The sequence below is a fragment of the Vanellus vanellus genome, assembly GCF_965231255.1.
Source record: "Vanellus vanellus genome assembly, chromosome: 4".
NCBI classification, from domain to species: Eukaryota; Metazoa; Chordata; class Aves; order Charadriiformes; family Charadriidae; genus Vanellus; species Vanellus vanellus.
In genome coordinates, this window is record NC_138909.1 from 773,979 (window position 1) to 795,191 (window position 21,213).

At 39.5% G+C, this 21,213-nt stretch overlaps 1 protein-coding gene across 1 annotated transcript in view; it reads right to left on the bottom strand.

The window, feature by feature from the left end:
- Positions 1–21,213, bottom strand: part of LOC309671114 (BMP-2-inducible protein kinase-like) — a 47,809-nt gene that overhangs the window by 16,321 nt on the left and 10,275 nt on the right. The window contains exons 2-7 of the mRNA XM_082482287.1: positions 6,875–6,993; positions 5,442–5,547; positions 3,572–3,714; positions 3,155–3,276; positions 2,044–2,125; positions 1,253–1,385 (exon numbers count right to left, since the gene is read on the bottom strand). Of these exons, the coding sequence (XP_082338413.1) occupies positions 1,253–1,385; positions 2,044–2,125; positions 3,155–3,276; positions 3,572–3,714; positions 5,442–5,547; positions 6,875–6,993 (705 nt within the window). The remainder of the gene's footprint in view (positions 1–1,252; positions 1,386–2,043; positions 2,126–3,154; positions 3,277–3,571; positions 3,715–5,441; positions 5,548–6,874; positions 6,994–21,213) is intronic.

The following is a 21,213-nucleotide window of genomic DNA, read 5'->3' on the forward strand; positions in this document are numbered from 1 at the left end:
GAGTGTTTTTTTTTTTTTTAAATACTTTTTATCAAGTCAAATAGTTTCTAGGGTGAAATATAATTGGTAAGATACATGCTGTTTGATATTTTCACAGTTGGGGAATGGGCAGCTAAACTGAGGTAGTTATTAGTAACTTCAGAGAAACAACGTAAAACCAACTCATATTAAAATAATTTCCTAGAGTTAATACGGAATTCAGTGTACCTAACAGAAGATTCACAGATATTTCTAACTGCATCAGGCCCAGGTTCTACGTGATCTTTTGTCTTGCAGATTTGAAAATAATGACAACTGAAAATACTCATTATTATGTAGGTATTATATCTTTTATCTCTGCACTTGGATAATGGAATATTCATTAGCCTCAGAGCTGCTTGTTGTCCAAAATTTTACTTCATGCTCTTTGCACTTTCCAACTTAAGCCAGAGTTCATGTTTGACACTTTGGGTTGCACAAGCTTTGTCAGGTTTTTGTTCCGTTATAAACCACAAAACTACTATAAAATTCTCCCCAGTACAATTTATCTCAATACATTTACGTTTGTAAAGTAAACTTGCACTTCAAATTCACTTAAGTACAACTGTCCAACTTGGATAGAAAATACTATTAGTGGTCTGACATTGTAGAGAAAATACACGCTTAAGAGCAAAAAGGAACTATGAATAAATTAAGAGCTGCCGTTTTCACTCCCCTTACCCCTTTGTGGTTTATGGCCAAAAAAAAAAAAAAAAATCATCCACACCTCCCAAAGAAATCAAGAAGTTGAACTCCAACAAAGCTATTCTGAGTTGAGCGGTACAATTTCATCTGGCAGGTCTTTACACTGCCTTATTCTCTTTTAAGTCTGACTTTACCATCAACTCATCCATTAAATGCCCAGAATACAGCAGGTGATTTTAACATGTCAATTGCCCAGAAGAAAGACTTGTTGGTAATTCATTCACCTGGCTCACTTTTAGTGTCATTCTCAAGAAGATTCGCCTAGGTTTCTAAAATTCCTCTCTAGGCCAGCACCTCAGTTCTCTACCCTGTGGCACAATGCTCCATTGAGCAACAGGATGAGCATTCCTCCTCCAGCCAAGTGCAGGAGTAAGGAAGTCAGATGTAGCCAGGAGCAACTCCCACTGTTCTCTCAAGAACCCGGCCAGTCTGCACCGCCCATCCAAGTCACTCGCCCACATTAGCGGTATCTTCTGTGTTTTATTTGATTTACAAGGCCTAAGAATTGCCATGCTGCCCAGATACTTACTCATCAAACAGTGTATACTATGAGAGTATCGCGAATTGTCCGGAACAGTAAAGCTTCCATCGCAAATAGCAACTTGACTTTCTCCAAAGGGAAGTGAAAAGAAACAGAGTTTATACAGCAAGCAGCCAAGCGCCTGTGAAAAACAAACACGGGCACTGTAAAGGGATGAGAGTAAGCCTTTTGCACAACAAAGCAGCACCAACAAGAAACAAATTGCATCCTAGCTACAGCCAGTGCTTACACTGTTATGTAGAAGCTGCATTATGAAACACACTGTTCATGTGACAAGCTGATATACGAACCAGCTCTGAAAAGGCTTTCTTTCCCATCAACTTCTGACTTACAGAACAAACTACCAAAATCAGAGCATACCCCAAGAGCTGCATTCACATTGTCATATCACCCACAGAGACCACTAGCGTTTCTGCTGAATTTAGTCATTTACTTCTCTGCCCATCACCTAAGAAAAACACCTTTCCTTATCATGCTGCCAACAGGGATCCACGAGAAATCACTGGTGACTATCAAGCAGCAACCTGAGCCAACAATAAGGAAAAAAAAATTCTAAATCACGTCCCCCTTGCCTCTTAATGATCACCACACACCTCATTCATTTTCTTTACAGAAGACTTAATTACTAAAATACCTCTACTATATACTGTATTGTATAGCTGCATGATATATTTAACTTCCAAAGAATTAGTTTTTCCAGATAGTTAACGCTGCTTTTAACTCCTCCCTCACACCTCTTATTTAGTTCCATTTTTCATAGTACCTGATTTTTTGCTTACCCAGATATCTGCCTTGGTAGTAATCGGTTTTCCTCCATAAAGATTGATCATTTCAGGAGCTCTGTATGATAGTGTTGTATACCTAGCAGTATATAATTAAAAGAGGACATAAGTGAAAAGTATCCCTCAAAACCATAAGCGTGTTTTTCTGCATCTGCCATGCACGCACCACTCACTCACAATTTTCAGATAAGCACCTGGAATTGCCTCAAGCAATGCAAGTGATTTATTGGATTTGCAGCATCACAGAGAATATTTAAAGTAGCAACATAAAATTGTCATAGACAAGAATAAATATTGTCAGCTAAAATTTTCTTTTAGTGTTACTTCCCCAGCCCATGTACTTTTGCAAGTGTCACTATGCTTAAGCGCTGCAATAAGCAGTTATTTAGAAGATATAATTTGAGAGTCCTACAAGAATATTCCCTATGGTGTATTGAAACATATAAAGTGTAAACTTCAAAAAACATCTCAAAATAATCACTAAACTGGTAGGCAAAAGTATTTTTCAGAGCTAAAAAAAAAAAAAAAGAACCAAAACCCAAAAAACCCTGTATCACTCTATAACAAGTAGCCTCTATTTACTCCTCCGCAGTAGTTACCCCGAAGGGGCAAAACCAAATTAATGTATGTTTTCGACAGTGCTCCTGAAATGAAGTTCAGATATTTTTCTGGTCAGTCTTAGGAGAATGAACATGAACCTTGCCCTTTAAATAAGACTGTACGTAAATCCATTCCAATGCTTATTTACGCTAGTTCTTTTTCTCTCATACCGTTAGCTGTATTAAATTAGCAAAAATATAGAGTATCAAACCCGTTAAATGGCCAGTAGCCAGACATATTTTTGAAAAATTTAGTTTCAAAACAGCGTGCTTTTTTTCACAACGGTTTTATTCTTAAGAGTCTCACAGTTTGTTTTTGCAAAACTGAATAAACAGCAGAAATCTATATTACCAAATAATTCCACTGTTTTACTATATTTAAATCAATGTTAGTTCAAACTCAACCATTATGTCCAATTCACATTAAGATAGGTGCACACTGCACAGTAATGCATGGACTTTCCTAGCAGCACAATCATGGCTTATGATAGGCTTAAAAACAAACTTACTTTTTAATTTCTTCTTCAACCATATTAACACCATCTTTTTGAGGATTAAGACATTTGTTAGTGGCACTGCCGAAATCACAGAGAACGTAGTTCCCACTATCATTTAACAATATATTCTCCACCTTGAAAGGAAATCAACACGTAGAAACATTAAATGAAAACAGTGGCATTTATTTCCAAGTTCATTGTCACTATGCATTCTTGCACACAAACAGGAAAGTTTTCAGAAAAATCAACTGAAGGACTTGGCATTAGCAGTAAGTGATGTCTTATGGTTTAGTACCTCTGTTGACAGCTCCACCAACAGCAGGTGCTTCCCTAACTACAAGTGTCTTAGTGAAATACGTCCTATGTTGTCAATCCTTTTAAAATAGATCATTGATTTTAACCTAGATGTTCCTTTTTATAAGTTCATACCTTTAGGTCCCGGTGAACTATAGGTGTTTTGCACTGATGCAACCGGGCAACAGCTTCACATGTATCACAAAATATTCTCATTACTTCTGACTCAGTAAAGCCTGTCTGCAGACGCTGATTCATCTGATTCACAACTTGCCCAGCTAAAGAAACAACAAGGTATTTATTTTTTTTTTTAAGTAATTACTATCATGTACAGAAGTAAAGACTTACTTATATGCAAGAAGTCTACAAATAAGAGGCTGGAAAGATTCCCGCGGTCACTGTATCTAAATAAAACAAACCTGGTTTTCCAAATGCGCACTCTTGTACCATCCTAGACAGAAAAAATGCTGTCTGAAACAAACAAAAAAAAGTCCCTATGACTGAAACCTGTTTGGGACAAGTTGTCACAAACACAAAGAAGCATCCATCACACAAAAACGTTACCTCAAAAGTGTCTCTTGCGTTTAGATCCATAGCCAAAACCCTTTCAGCCAACCGAGTTCAAGTTAATTTATATTCTAGACACCCTCTCTCTTTGTCTTTCTGGGACACAAATAAGAACAACAAAAAATACCGAGAATAAAAGAACCACCCTGAATCCACGCTTTGAGAAAGACCTCACTTAACTTCTTCATAGGTTTCTTTCCAAGATCAGGACTCATTATTTGTCTGTTTCTTGAAGTAACTTGAACAGACAATACCAGGCTTTTACTCCCACAACGCTCACTTAACACTACAGATGAAGCAAGACTCAATATCTGCAGGGCCTTGGTAACTGCTCGGTCCAAACAAGGATGCTTTAAGAAAGAAAAGCCTAACACTGTCAAGGCACTTTACAGTTGACATCCATGTGGCTATTTCCCATTATAATTAAGGAGAGAGTGCTACCAATAGGGAGTCAGAAGTGAGCTCCCACAAGGGAAGAGAAATCCACCCATACAAGCAGGGTAGTGGACCAAACACATGGCCATTAGTTTTCAAGTTATCTTCTTATTCCCTTATCCAAAATATACATAAAGGCTATCTTTGGCTCCTGATGGTACAGATTGCACAAGCTGTAATATTTGCTGCTTCTATTGTAAATGAAACCTATGTCAATCTCAACTGAAAGTATTCTTCGAGCATTATGGACAGAGAGGTGGGTTTTCTTTCTAGTCTAGAAATATTTGCTTTCTAATTTTAGCGCTTGTTCTAGTATCATGACCTATTTGTGTTAACCACCATCTCGTATTATGAGGTCAGTGCCTAGTTACCCTAAATTTTTTATAAACTTCAGAAGTTGAACTCAATCACAAGTTTATCCCAATGCGTATTTCAGGTGGGGAAAAAAGTAAACCTAGAAACTACCTGATTTTATTACACATTGTTTGAAATGAAATTACATTATAAAGCAGGACCACAGGACTATTATTTTTTGGGGCCAGCATTATCAACACTAACTATGCTATGCTCATTTATACCAAGTCACCTGTCAGATAGGAGTAAAGCATCTTTAATATTGCTATCTAAAACAAAAACAGCAGAGGAAGAACAGCAGTGAAAGGATTGCCAGTCCTTCCTATTGAATTATGTTCTTGCTACATGTTGATCAGGAGAAACAGCAGAACAGACCAATTTCACTTTATACTTAGACAAATAATTGCCCCGTTTCAAACCATACTTAATTACAAAGCCACATGAAAGTGACTTTTACATTTTCTTAGTGTTCAACAGCTCAGTGCCTTAACAGCAACAACGCAAACAGAAAAGCAAAACCAAGTAATTGAATTCCAGCTGTGAGATATTTATGCTAAGCTTTTAAGAGAACAATTCTAAGTAAAGATCCCAGGTGATCAATCCAAATATTTTCCCTCCATTTACTCTGGAAACCTCAGCTTTTTCTTACCTCGACAGTACTCCATGAGAATGAGTACCTCCCAAACATTATCACTTATAGAGTTAACAGCGCAATCCAAATAGCTCACAATATTCTTGTGCCCAGATAACTCTTTCTGAAAAAGAAAATGCACATAATGCTTCAGCACCAAAAAATTTCAACAAGTCAAAGATAGTACAAGTTTTCAGACAACTATTTATGATCCCAAGTTAAGTTTGTCCCTCCCCCATATGCAGTTCTCTTGAGCGAGTACCACGAACACAGACTCATAGCTGCTGCAATGTCAGAGTGACTGCTACATATCAAACACAAGGCAATTACTACTCAGGAAAGAACATCTACACGCTATCTGTTGGACAGTGCAAACACATCCTAACTGCTGCATTTTAAAACAATATTGTGAAGTAGTAATAGCTAGAGCCTTGATACATAGGAGATATGGAAGAATCAAGCTACTTGTGTGCATCCAGAGCTAACTGAAAACCTGTCTTGCACAGTTATTAAAAAAGGTAGCTGCAAAAAAGCCACAACTGCTGTAGTCTCAACTGTTCTACAAAGTTATTACAGAACAAAGTTCTACAAAGTTATTACAGACAAACAACTAAAGGTGTCCCCAAGAAAATAAAACAACTTTTAAGAGCCACTTTACATGTGGAATTGAGCAACGCTTATGACAACACTTGTACAGTCAGATGTGACATTTGTATTACACAGTTGCTGCCTCTAAGAGAACTTAAGGTTAACAAAAAAGTACCTCATACCAGATAATTAAATAGGTGCTCCTATGATTAGAACACATGTAAGCTAGAAGCATAGGGAGATGGAGTTTATCTTCATAGTACCTGCTGAAATGCAATATATCAGTTTTTCTCTCATTCAGTCAACAACTAATTTTCTTTCTTAATTTTTTTGACCTGTCAAGTTATCATAAACCCAAGTGCACCTGACTAAACCTTCTAGTTTCTCCTGATTTGCTACTCATCTGCTGAAAAACAACAGAAGCTCTGATGATATAGGGGAGTTCAGCTACACTCCAATGAGTTACATCAACACCGGACTGCAACTTTAGGAAAGTGCTGATGCCTACTCAAGATGACAAAACTTGTGGGAGCCACCAGCAACATCATATACCTAACAGCTGTGGCACACAGAGGCCTTTACAATCGAAGCCGCCGCTGCAGAACTGGAAGAAATTACTTTTGATTGGGAACCAGATGTATTGACCAAATTGACTGTGGTATCAAATTCATACTTTAAAGTTGTCTTAAGTTATTCACACACCAACCCTAAACTCAGCATTAGTTTCTCAAACTAGTAGTACAAAATCATGACCGCGAGGTCAAAAGAAAAGGTGTTTTAGAAGCAGTTATTATTGAAGAGGCATTTGGTGTACATATATTACAAATTAATCATTTTCCAGTTACAAATAATGAGCTTCTTACCATAATTGTAATTTCTCTCTTGCATATGTTGAGATCCGGCACATTATTAACATACATTCGTTTCAGTGCACAACGTATCCCACCATGGGTACGTACCAGAAACACAGTCGAGAAGCCACCTGGAAAAAACAATTACAAGCAAATGAAACTACTTGAGTTATTGCTATTCCTCTAAACATCACTACAGGCTAAAAAAATAAATGAAAAAGTCTATGTCAGTCATTAAGTGTGTTGCTACTCCTCACTCAGTTATAAAGATTTGCTAGCTCAATCCATTTCACATAGATGAATTATTTTTGACAAAAACATAAGGATCTTATTATTTTGTTGCAACATTCAACGAAAACATTTGAATAGCATTTTCACATTCAAGGAAATTTCTAAAGCCTCGTGACAGCTCTATATATTCAATATTAACCCTGAAGTAGTTTCAGGGTCATCCAGAAACCTTAAAGTAAATGGTTTCTCCACATCTTCACAATTCATAAATCCCCCAATACTTGATAAATATTAATTCCCTAAGCCTACATTTTACAACATAAAAATTAAAATACTAAGAAAGAGCAAGTCTTGAGAGATACTGACGAAGCCATGCAACTTTTCAACATAGCCTAACGACAAGTAGAACCTCCCTGCAATCGCAGACCATGCAAGCAATCAACTCTGAAGTACTGTTTTTATTTAAACCCATACTAAATATGCAGTTCAAAATTAAACCTTCTCCCACAGCTAGTCCCATCAAGAGCATTCTTAGTCCAACAGCCGCATGAACTGTGAGCCATGTACTCCCAGCTTCCCAGTATGAGGTTTTTCTTTTTCTCTTCCCTGGTACTGAAGAATCACGCAGACAGGAATTACACACAGAAGCAAAATGAAACAGCCTACAGAGAAAGTACGTCCCAACGCTCAGACAAACCAAAGGGAAAAACAACTCTGTTTTATCTGTCTTCTGTCAGTCTCAACTACTGCTCAAGGCCCCGAGCAAATTACGTTAGCATCACCTCAAGGTTCACACACACTGCTTTCCCACAGTTCTAGGAAACCTGCCTTATAGAAGAGCTCATGTCAATCCACGCTTTTCTTAATTGACTGCTGTCTGATGGTAAGCCAACTATTACCATGGGAACTTTCAGCTGGTGCAAAAACTCAAGTATACAATCAGGACCGAAATATGTAAATTAAAACGATTAACTACTCTGATAATTGGGCAGCCGATTGAAATGCATGCGTTTCATGTTTCCTGATATAATCTACAAGCAGCATTTATTAAGTATAATGCACCTCATTTCATACACGTCTCGTGTGCTTGAACAAACGTACACATAATAATTTACTATTGAAGAAGTTTATTATTAGGAAATTTTCCTGAAGATTAAGGATCCATTATTTTTTAACTTAATTGCTCATTTGGCTAAATGAGATGCTCCACTGTCAAAACAGAATTACTGCTAATTTTAATACAACTGCTTAAGTTCTACAAAATTATTATACTTAACCTAATCTACATAGAGCCTTCCCAGAAGTTTAACAGTACACCTGCTCTAAAGTTACTCAAGTTCTCATGCCAAACTCCAGCTGGAGCTGAAATGATTCTATAGGGTTCCCATAGTAACAACCTGGGGAATTATGTTGAGTGATGTGCAGACCTTTGTTAACAAAAGATTTTCTTATTATCCTCTCAATAGAAAATGGCTTCTTTTTTAAGCACTGATAGTTGACCAAACACATAAAGCAACACTCATGTAAAGCACAAGAGTCTAATTATTAGATCACAAAAATAACTTCTTGTCGTTTTAATCAGTTTTGTAGCCTTAAAATTCCCTAGGACTAGCAGGAGAAGAACAAAATGCCAGATTTCAAGTTGCCCTGACAGTTGTTTTTATGTAACCAGAGCAGACATGACTGGGTAAAAACAACCAGTAGAAAGGAGTGGAAAAAAGGCCAAAGTAGTCAGACAACTGCTATCCTTGCCATTAGGTGGCAATATTAACCAATACTTGAACCCTGGAAGAGCCATAAAGCAGACCTATTGCCCGTTTTGCCAAGAAATAGATATGCGACCTTGAATGGTTTTCCATTAGTAAATATCACTGCTATTAAAGTCCTTTCATCAAGGAGCCACGCGGCATAAACTCTGAACAAATCTTGATTAAGTACATTAATAGTTTACAGGAAAATTAATAGCCACCAATGTTATGGGGAATCTTTATCCATCAAAAACCTGAACCATTAAAATTTAAGCCTTTTAAGTAATTTCTGATGTTAAACCTCACACAATGCACTGAAGCAAACAATTATCAGTGCTGTAACCGTTCATGAAAACTCTAATTAGACGTTGCTGTCTTGGGGGGGCAAGAAGGTGGGTACATACATGGCCTTGTCCTACACAGAAATACAGCCAGAACTACGAGTAGTTGCTTTGCCCAGAGACTCAAGACTGCAGCCTGAACAGAACTACACTTCCAATGTCCATCAGCACAGGAGCTGGCATTTCACAAACATTTTCAGAAGCTGAAAAAAAATTATATTACCTGATATAGTGAAGGCAGAAAAAACACTGTTTTCCACACACAACGCACACAAAAAAAGCTTAAAACAAAAGTCTGTTATGGCATGTAAAGAGATGCCAAGGAAGTACCAGCTGTTAAGCTGCCATCTCCTCTACACACTTCCATTCCATCGCGCCAATTCGGGTTGCCTTCTTAAATTCCTGATACAGCCAAGTCACAACTCCCCCACAGCATCCCACAAGTACCTCCCCATCTTCCCACAGACAAGAAATAACACAGCATGCTGCGGTTGGGCCCAATGTACTAATGGGCAACGATCAACAGCTTTGCCAACTTTGACGCCTTTCCATCAAAAAGTAACATAACTTTGGGTGGTCTTATTTATGTGAGTACCAAAATTCAAAGTACCTTTGTTTAAAAATTTGACAGAAAGGGCACAGTGATCAAATGTAATAACCTAGCAAATGGCATGCGTGCTCAGGCTGTCAACAGGTTTGGCAATACAATTATATGAACCTCAGCACCCTTAGCCATTTCAGTATTTCAGCATTGTTAGCCCTTTAGCTTACTTGTCACTAAATAATTTTAAGACATCGTTTGAAAATTCCCAACACATTCAAGACAACAACACGTAAGGCTACCAGGCATAAGCAGAGCGCATACAGCCACAACCCCATTTCTTTTGTTCCACATCCTCAGGAACCAACTCAAATATAAATTGAGAAGCCACAGAAGTCACTGAGGAAATCATAGGGTTGGTAACACAGTCAGCACTCAAGGCCTGAATATGGGACTGGGTGCAGTTCCGAAGAGCAAAAAGCAAAAGCACCAAAAAGTATCATTTTGTATGACAACAGCAGCACTGCATTTGACCAGCCTGTACTGGCCCACATTAATTTTCCAGAAACATCCCATGGCCTTGATACTAACTGAGAACCAATGAGGCACCACAGCTGCGTGCCTCACAACCAAGAGTCATCTCTCCTACTCTCAGACCTTGCCACAGAGAGCTAACAAGGTGCTATTTCCCCCTCAAAATACACACATCCTTCTCATTGCGTGCTGTACCATTAGAATCGAGTTATTTCTAACCCCTTTCCCAGATTTGAGGCTATGTACTGGTTTTGGCTGGGACAGAGTTGTATTTCTTCACAATAGTTTTTGTATGGGGCTATGCTTTGGACTAGTGGTGGAAATAGTGGGGAAGACACACTGGTGTTTTCATGACTTCCGAGCAGTGCTTGCACGGCGCCAAGGCCTTTTCTGCTCTTCACACCACCCTGCCAGCGATGGGCTGGAGGGGCACAGCCGGGACAGCTGACCCCCACTGCCCAAAGGGCTATTCCAGACCACAGGATGGCATGTTCAGCAATAAAAGTTGGCTGAAGGAAGGGGAAGGGGAAGATGTTCGGGTTGCCGCATTTGTCTTCCCCAGTAACCATCAGGGATGAGGAAGCTGTGATTTCCTGGAGGTAGCTGCCTCCAACAGGACATGACAAATCAATTCCCTCTTTTGCTTTGCCAGAGTGTGCAGCTTTTGCTTTACCTATTAAACTGTCTTTATCTCAACCCACGAGTTCTCACTTTTGCCCTTTCAATTCCCTCCCCCATCCCACCAGGGGAGGAGTGACCAAGCAGCTGCGTGGGGCTTAGTTGCCATCTGGGGTTAAACCACACGGGACTTGTAGGAGCTGAATCTCTCAATCTTTTACTTCTACCAAACTCATCCAGGACTTAAATACTCAAAAGTTACACAAGCCAGTTACATAGCACTAATCACTTCTCCTTGAAATACTTGCTAAAAAGCCTTTCTATAACACCTACAGGTATGTAAGTCAGTAGATACTTAGCAGAATTAAAACCCCAAAGTTCTGACAAATAAACTCATTACAAAGCTCAGCAAGGTGAAATTCACACCTCTTTCTTACCTTGAACACTCATTTCTTTCACCTTAACCTTTCACTTCTGGGATCTTAATAATAAGCTAACTAGCCATGTTTTGGGTTTTTGTATTTTTTTGTTTGCTTTTTTTTTTTTGTAATGAAATTCTTAGTCAGCCACATTTTCTAGTCTGTTTTTTTTTCATATGCATATTTAAGGTCAACCTTTAAAAATTTCACAGGCCTCAATGTTCTAGTTATGCTTTACCATGTTACATTCCTGAAAGACCAACCAGGAAACAGTGTAGCTGTTAGAATGCAAAACATCCTAATTGCTTACTCAGGTAGAACCAAATAAGCCTGAAGAATCTTCCAGTACCTTGACCATCTTTCCGAATGCTGACAGCTGTTTTGTGAAGCGAGACTAGAAGAACATCAAAGATATTCTGAACAAAGTTATTCATATTTCAGATATACAGACAATAAGATTTTTTTTAATTATCATTAAAACATATAGAAGCACCAAATGTTCCTCCAACTGGTGAGCTACTTGACTATATACTCATCTCAGACAAACAGAACAGAATTTCGTGAGCAGGATTTTACCCATACAGTAATATGCGATAACCACTACCCACACCTGTAAATGCTGAAGCAGGAACAATACCTATTACACTCTCACAAAACCAGCAAGGTATAAATGCATTAAAACCTGGCTGTTACAGAGAGATGGCCGAGTTTTAACATCCATTTCCATTTAGACACAAATAAATACTCAAAAATAAGTACGAAGCTAACCATTATATAAAAGCTTATTTTCAGATACAGTATTTACATCCAGCTTTCCTGTACATTTCAGCAACCTGAAATGAATGAAAAAATAAATGTGGGAAGCAACAGATCCTAGCTGTTCTTATGTACCTACACAATCTGGACATTTAGAAAGTTACTAAGTTGCTCAACAACTAAATCTAATCATGAGTTTGAAAGGGACAGTTTTTGACAAAACTAACCCTTAGAGCTGTGAGCCCTAAGAGGGGCTGCAAGGCCAACATGAGTGCCTCCCTCATGGCAAAGTTCCAGAACTGGCTCTACAGTCATTATGTAAAGTTGTTCTTAATAAAGCTGAATAACCTCAAGGAGACTTTATTTCTAATTTGAAGCCAGTTCGCAAGTTCAGCTCTGGGCTTCACATGACCTTGGCGAGCGATAGGGCCTTATGTCCCTATCCAGCCTTGCAGAGAAACAGGTTGAAGTGCAAATTATTTTCCAGTGAGCCATCTACTCACACATTAGCTGCTAACCTTTTTCTTCCCCTTTGCAACAAGACAGCTATCCTTCCACACGCTTTCTTTAAAACGCCAGATCTGGCTTTTATGCGTTTCAGATGACCTACAACGAAGCAATAATGTAGGTGTATTCATCTGTGTTCCAAATCAACTTCTGCCTTCAGCAATATTTTCACTACTACCTCACTCTGCATCACCTGACACCTGCATCGCTTTGTACATGTCTGCTCTCTATTAATTCTAGAGCCTAAAGTCATCCAGACGTCTCAAGTACCTTCCAAAATCAGGCTGACCTGCAGCCAGACAGATGCCCTCCTGCAGAATTTACACCTCCCGGAATCGCATAGCCTTCCAAGAACTATAGTTTGCAAGCCCGAAAACACAAACGCAAACCATTTTATGGACTACGAATCCACTCCAAAGACAGACTAAGACCAGTCCCTCTCCAAGTATTAGCATTAAATGCCCGCAGACAGGCTCCAAGCAATATGAAGAAATAAAAACCTTCTTGGAAGTCCATAATGAAAGACAGCACTAAGGCCTCATTAAATGTTCAAGAGCACACTCTTTGCTGGGAAAAAAAGTAACAACTCTGACCCCTACAGCTTTATAAGCTGCCAAGACACCAACGAAGCCAGTGTTCAAAAGAAATAGGACACTCATGAAGAAAAAGATCAGGGAAAAGTAGTCTTCCTCCACAAGAAAAGCATGACCTCACAAAAAAAAGCTCTTAATACCCACATGCACTTCCATTTAGAGCACCGGGAAAGGACTTTTTTCAGTAAGCACCACATCAACATGTTATTTTACCAGGAATTTCGAGTAAACTCCTTTCTGACACAGTTGCAGATGAACCCATGTCAAAAGATATTCCTTGCAGCTCAGTTTTGATCACATCTTCACACAATATATAATAAACAGAACATTCTTAGAGTTCAGAGCCTTCTTCCGTCATCCTGATACACCGCTGTCATGCCACACCACTGCCTCTTCTATCCTGCTGCTCAATTTCTTCTCTCATCGCGTACTGCTACAATGCCCATAACTCCCTATGGTCACTGGCATGCTATTAGGGTAATTCCAGGGCACTTCAAATTATCATTATCAGAAACTCCCTCCTTCCCACAATGAAGTCAGTCCTTCCTCCACTGAGGCGCCATTTTCTGTTACTCAATATAGATGCTGAATTGCAGGCACATATATGGGAGCACCAGACTCAAAGCATACACAAGCATAGAGAATGCTATTTACTTCTTTAAGCTAACAAAACATGTATCTATTTGTGACAGTGAAACCTTTAAAAACATGTGGAACTCAAACATTGGAAAAGTTTTAATCAAACCTCCAACACCATCTAATTGTTGAGAAGCTATATATTAACAAAACCTTACAGTACCGTTTTCAAGACTTATGAAGAATTTTTGCTCAAGCACTCAGTTTTTGTGAAAACCTCCACAGAGCAAGGAAGCCACTGACCACAGTTCTGCCTTTCCATTCCTCTGCATGAGAAGACGATGGGACATCCTATTAAGAAAGGGATCGTTTTCCCATCAATGCGACAAGAAATCCTGCAACAGCTGGTTGTACGCTTGGCTTTCCAGAGGATGGGTTGAAGGTCATCCGGTTTCCATCATACCATTAAGCTGCCACCACTTCATTCACACCTACGCTGCTGCCTCACTGCACCACTCACTCCTAGGCCCGAGCTCAACAACAGCATTCCAGGTATGGGAAGGTGTCATACATCAACCGTCCCACCACATCGGCACTACAGTTGCCAGCCAAAGCCCTAATACCTGTGCACACTCACTGCCTGGAAAGCACTGTAAAGTGACCTTCCTGCTGAATAAAAGCAGTCTGAAGTGACACTAACCATATATATACACATTCACATTTTTATATACATGCTCTTGCATGTGTGCACGTGTGTGTATATTTTTAGTAAAGCCACAGCTCTGTCATGAACACAAAGCTCTGACACACAACTCCATCCATAACAGCAGTTAACAGATGTTGCCTGCATGTTCAAGAGCTCAGCATTCCCAAAAGCAAGAGCAGAAATAGCTCCCTACTTTTAAAATAATCCATTTCCACACACATGCATTTCCGAGTTCAGTATTTGTCCACTTTAAGCGTGCAGACAATGCATTCCAAGGGACATACCATTGTTCCTTTTCCCACTGCCCACACAAATTCCCACTGTGTAACAACCTCAATATTGGGCCTAGTTTAGACAAGAAGCAGTGCTTTCTTCAAACCAGCATCTGCTCTGAAGACACAGCTGTGAAAAAAGCTGCTGTCAATCGCATACCACCAGTACACCCCATAAAAAAACAGGTGTGCTATGCATACCTCTACCTGGCCACTGGACCACTAGCCCTGCTGATGAGCAGGCACCCTCACATTTTATTTCTCCTAGTACCAACTGCAGTCGAACTTTGCAAAAAGCTTTGACATAAACACCTGAAGTACCTGGAGCATCCAAGACACTTCAAGGTACTACAGTGCTCTGGGAAAGATAAATTAACGTCTGCTATAAATTTTTGTGACAAGTTCTCTCATTTAGTAAAACATATGCACCAGACATACTAGAAAAAAAAAAATAATCTAGTGTTCTTACTGTGAAAGAGAGAAGCAGTTATGTTGCAAAGCAGAGCACACAAATGTCAAATGCACATATCACTTTATTTTTTTAGCCATTTAAAAGTAATTAGATCAACCGATACACTGTGTAGTCACAACCAAATCACACAGACACCAGCGATGCAAACAGGTACTAGTATTTTCATCATGAAGCACTACTAAAGCTTTAACCCCAGCAAAGTTCACATACTTAGCGCCTTCAACGTGTCAACTTTACTTTCTCCTAACACCGAATATCCCAAAAGCTTGCTACAGTGCAAAAAAATTAACACATGCAAATTTAAGCGCTACACAACATGCTACAGGAAACTGCCCGGAAATCACAGGAAATCCCCTCACATCAAGACAGGCAACAGCTAAGACAGATGAGGCGGTAGAATACAAAGGAACAACAACAAAAAAAAAAAGTCTCAAATTAGCCTATTTTTCTTCTTTTAAATCCCATGAAGCATTCTTATCACACTCACCTCGACAACTTTTCCTCAGTGGTGAAATTAATACTGCAAGACCCTCAATAGGAATTTTTAGCCATCACCTCTGACAACGCTGCCATTCCCTCCTGGCCTGTAAGGACCTCCAAGGAAGCCTGAAGTAGCCAATGGATAGACATTTCAGCTGTTTGGGCGAAGGTTCCCTAAATTTTGAAAATCCTATCCTCTCTAAAGCCTGTGTTCTCCTCCCTTCCATCAGGTAACATCCCTCTCTGTCAAAAAAAAAAAAAAAAAAAAATGTACAGACATCTATACTTTCAACGCAGTCTTAAGCACATTTTTGAAAGTTATAGTTGAATCGAGTGATACAGACTTTTTCTGCACAGAGCAAACCTACTCTAGTCAGCTAGAGTCCCTACAGCACTATGCTGGATAAAGAAAACCTACTAGAGACAGCTTCCAAATTTAAGTGCTAACATTGTAGTTCTAGATTGAAGCAAATTTTGTCTGACAGCTGGCCGATTCAAATGCTCAAGCTTCAAACTAGCCAACAGCAAAAGGAACAAAACTCAGCATCCTGCATTAAAGACAATCATGGCACTCGCCCTGAATGCTTCTCAGTATCCGGGTGACTCGCTATCCTAGTTGACTACGACAATGACACCACTACTTCTGTACCATCTTCTGTCTGCCTCAGCTATTTTGCTTCTAGAGAAACAAAAACCCCCAATTCCCTAATACAGATAAAATTGCAAACTATTTGAATTCAAGACAGCTACAGAAACACTGAAATAGACACACTTGCAATTCCTGCAATATTCTGTCACGCTTAAGGAAGATGAAAATTCATTGACCTAATAGATGATTTAATGTATGCTCTAAATACATTTGATACATCCTGTAAGTAATGCATATTATGCACCCAAGAGTAAACAATATTTCTTAGGGTTTTTCCTTCTTTACCCCATACTCTTGTTTGAAGAAATATGAAAAACCTCTCTACATTTCAATTAGTCACAGCCACTGTAATACATAATACTATACTATCACTTCTTCTTGCTATACACCGTCAAAAGTCTAACACGCTGACCTCTACAAATGTATTTAATAGATACTTGTATTTAAGTCAAAAAATTTTTACCTTCTCTGAATAAGGAAGGGAGCACAGAACATGACTAGTACATCGCCGTCAGTTCAATTCATGGATTGCAAAGATCGAAAGGTTCACCTCTTTTCACCTACAGATTCCAAAATCACGTTGTAACAGAAGGTACTCGAGAGTATTAAATGGGTCCATTATCTATACTAACAAACTGAAAGAAGGAAATTACAGTAAAATTTGGCAACAAGACACCATCCAGCAGGCTTCATTCACAAAGTCAGCTCTTAAAGCTCTAGGGCTACTCTGTCATGCAGACGCTTGCTACTTGATTTATTAAAAACAAAGTTAAATGTGACACAGAGGGAGGGGCACAATAGGTTTTCTAACAACAAGAACAAGAGCTTTCTTCTCACAGAAACAGAGCAAGTATTTATGTTTGAAGGGACTAATCCAGTCTGCTCCCAGCATTGGTGGGGACCAGGAAACGCTCCAGCACAACGCAGTGTTATCAGAGTTAGCTGATGCAGTGTAATGTACAGAGACGGCACAAGAATTAGTTTACAGGCACATCCCTAACAGCAGCGAAAGAGCATTCGGTTTGTCACCTCCCAGCTAAGCACTCAAGGAACCACATTCCAGCCTGGGAACACCACTGTCTTCCAAAAACACAAGGATCTTCAAGTGATTTTGACTTTTGAGATGTACAATAACGCAATGCATCTATTCTTTTTCTTCAAACTCTTTCTTCCTCTGCAAATTCTTTTCTTGCACATCCCAGTATACTTCAATAAACATGCTTTCTCTTTACAGAGCAGGTGAGCATTTTGAAAGTGATTCCTTTGTTCAAGCCTACAAAGTTCTGTGAGGTATTGCCATTGAGTTTCCGCATCGACAGTGCATTACAATACTCAGAACTGTATCCTTTACTAACTAGGCATTTTTAGAACCAGTTCTGGAATTTAAAAAAATCAAAAATATAGAAGTTCAAGAAACACAATCCGCATTTCTGAAGCCAAAAAACACTTGTCAAGTGTGACAGCTCTTTGCAGAATCAAGCAAGACTTGTCTGCAAGAGAGCTTCACGTCACTGATGCTTCCCTTCCCAAACAGTAGGCTTCAAGAACAAATAGAAACCCACACAACAGAACCCCACCAACCAACCTGAGCGCCGCATTTTTTTGGTCAGGGTCAAGACTGCTGAATAAACATTTAGTAAGTGATTATGCTGTGTAATCTCGGCCAGAACAGTTAACTCAATTCCCTTTCACTGTGCCATCAAACCTCTTGTCTCTCAAACTTTAGCATGCCAGATATACCATGTTACTAAAGGGGAAACGAAGATGATGCCGGTAGGCAGGATGTGCTTCCTGCCTAACTTTTCACAAAAAAGCTTCTCAACTTCACCAAGACACCTATAATGAGCACCCGCTAGCAGGGTTTAAAAAACAAACAAAAAAAAAAACCCACATCACACCACACACACCAAGACAACCTTTAAACAGTAGTTTTCATCTTCAACATGTGGAAAAGGTTTTTTCCCCCCCATCCCTCCTGACTTTGTTCACTGAACTCAGCTCCGTCTGTAGTTGACTCTGAACTAAAAACAGAGGGAGTTTGAAAAGCAGGATGATGACATGATCTGTGAATATAGACTAGACAGGAAAATGAAGTTACTCATTCTACAACACCGAGGCTATGATCAATAGAACCCACAAATTCAATTAAATTTATAGATTGATTTCAAATGTCATTTGCTAAGCTTAAATGCACACAACAGTTTGTTTAAAAAAAAAAAAAAAGAAAAACACAACTTCAACTACAACATAAACAAGCATTGAAATAAAATACATAACAGTTATATACCTAATATACAACCACTGCATCTGTTTTGGAACTAAACTCCATTTTCATACTGAATGATTACCACACAATTGGAATAAAAAACAAAAAAACAAACCACCACTTTTCCTTTAACTAACTCTTATTTGCTCTATAGTATGACTTCCATTTTCCTTGAAATGTCTATTTTAACTGTGATTTCAATATGCAAGCATAAGAATCCAAAGCAGAGACAGGCACAGAATGGATTTATAACCTCACACATGAATAACTCACTCACTGAATGCCACAAAGCTACCATGGCACAGAAACAAGGCAAAGCATAAGGTTCCCAGCTTCAGCAAAACGGCTAGTGCTACGGCATCTTGGAGAGGTGCCACATTTCACCGCAGCAGAAATAAAAGAGTCACCAGGCCGTGCAGAGAAAAACTAAGCAATTCATAACGCTAGAAGCTTTTGAGACGAAGGCAGATGTCATAGGAAGATTCTCTGGTTCGCTATTTTTCTAAGACATCTCACACATACTAAATTAGCAAGAGGAAATATCTCTCTTCACTGCCTGAAAGAGCCTACATAGTCTCACTCACTTCTTCACATCTGAATATAATCACCAGTGAACTCATTGACCATTTTTTATACATAAGCACGATCAAAACTGGATTAACTGGCTGGAATTAGTAGTTAAAAATATCTGGTACGAATATTTGAGGCAATCAGTATACGGATTTTCATTAACATCTTCTTCATTGCCTCTTCACTGTCTCATCTGCCCCACTGGACAGGGGGCGATCCCGAGCACAAATCCAGGCTTGGAAGGGAATGGATTGAGAGCGGGCCTGAGGAGAGGGGCTTGGAGGTGTTGGTGATTTAGAAGCTGGCCATGAGCCGGCAATGTGCGCCGGCAGCCCAGAAAGCCACCGGCATCCCTGGCTGCACCCCCAGCAGTGTGGCCAGCAGGGCGAGGGGGGGGCTGTGCCCCTCTGCTCCGCTCTGGGGAGAGCCCCCTGCAGTGCTGCCTCCAGCTCGGGGGGTCCCAACAGCAGAAGGACACGGAGCTGTTGGAGCGGGGCCAGAGGAGTCCATGAAGATGCTGTGAGGGCTGGAGCGTATCTGCTGTGAGGACAGGCTGAGAGGTGGGGTGGTTCAGCCTGGAGAAGAGAAGGCTCCAGGGAGACCTTAGAGCCCCTTTCAGTAGTTAAAGAGGGCCTACAGGAAAGCTGGGGAAGGACTTTTTACAAGGGCAGGTAGTCACAGGACATGGGGTAATGGTTTTAAACTCAATGAGAGTAGATTTAGATTAGATATTAGGAAGAAATTCTTTACTGTGAGGATGGTGAGACCCTGGAACTGGCTGCCAGAGAAGCTGTGGCTGCCCCATCCCTGGAGGTGTTCAAGGCCAGGTTGGACAGGGCTTAAAGCAACCTGGGCTGGTGGGAGGTGTCCTTGCCTAGGCAGGGGGGTTGGGACTAGACCATCTCTAAGGTCCCTTCCAATCCAAACCATTCTATGAGTCTATGACTGTTTAGCTGTCTGCAAATACTTGTATATGTTTAAACTCTGAGCATACCAAAGTAGCAGATATAGACATATCTGGCAGAGGAAGAACAAGGGACCAGTAAACTTCCTTAAGAGCAAAACAGCTGAGATTCGACTTGCTTATACCAATGAATAGAACTTAAAAATATTTTAGGTAATTAATGTTTCCTTGGCACCTGCCTAGGGGCAGGAAGTTCTTAGAGCTCTGTCTGGTACATGTTGAATGCATTTGAACACTTCAATTCACACACAAAACATCTCTTTAGTAATACTGCTATTAAAATTATTTTAATACCACCTTTATGTTTGGGATTCTTTGAGTACTAATATTTTCAACTTCACACTGTGACATCTGACAATTTAAAAAGAGACATTGACACTTACAAGCAGTATAAGCAGCTTGATCATTTTAAGTAAAAAAAGTTATGCTGCGGTGGCAACAGGATTCTGAGTATCAGAGTCAAGATTAACGGTATAATTTAATACCTCTCATACATATACTGTGTTTCAAGGCAGAGCGAGTCAACAGCGGCAACTCTGAACAAGGCAGTCATTCATTAAATGGACCACTCTGGAAGCCCTCGTGTTTTTGGTTTAGTCCCAACAAATGAAAACGTTAGGACCCCCAACCACCTAAACCCAAACATGTCCTTCAACAGAATTTCCCCTTATAAAAGCAACTGTGTAGTCATATGTCAGCTTACATTTAGTTTTTCAGCCTACAGGAACTGCAAAAGAAGATAAGAACACGTCATATTAATTGCTGACTTGTAAAACTATTTTTGTTTTATAATAATGGCAGCAAAATGCTGCAAGAATAACTCATTAGAACTGCTACTGAAAGACAAAATGCACAGGCAGATATCACAGTTCAAACAACAAATTAAAAAAAGAGAAGTAAAATGAGTCAGTAAACAGAACAAGAATTAAACCAAGAACTGGACCACAGAAGTACATATCTCTTGGGAGACTTACACCTTAAAGTTTCAAGGCACCACAGGAACAAATTATTCCATTAAACACCACGCAAGTTTGGAAAAAAATTCCAACACATACATTATTGTGAATAAAATCTCCTCAAGTCCTGTAATATCAGAACTCCTTTCACA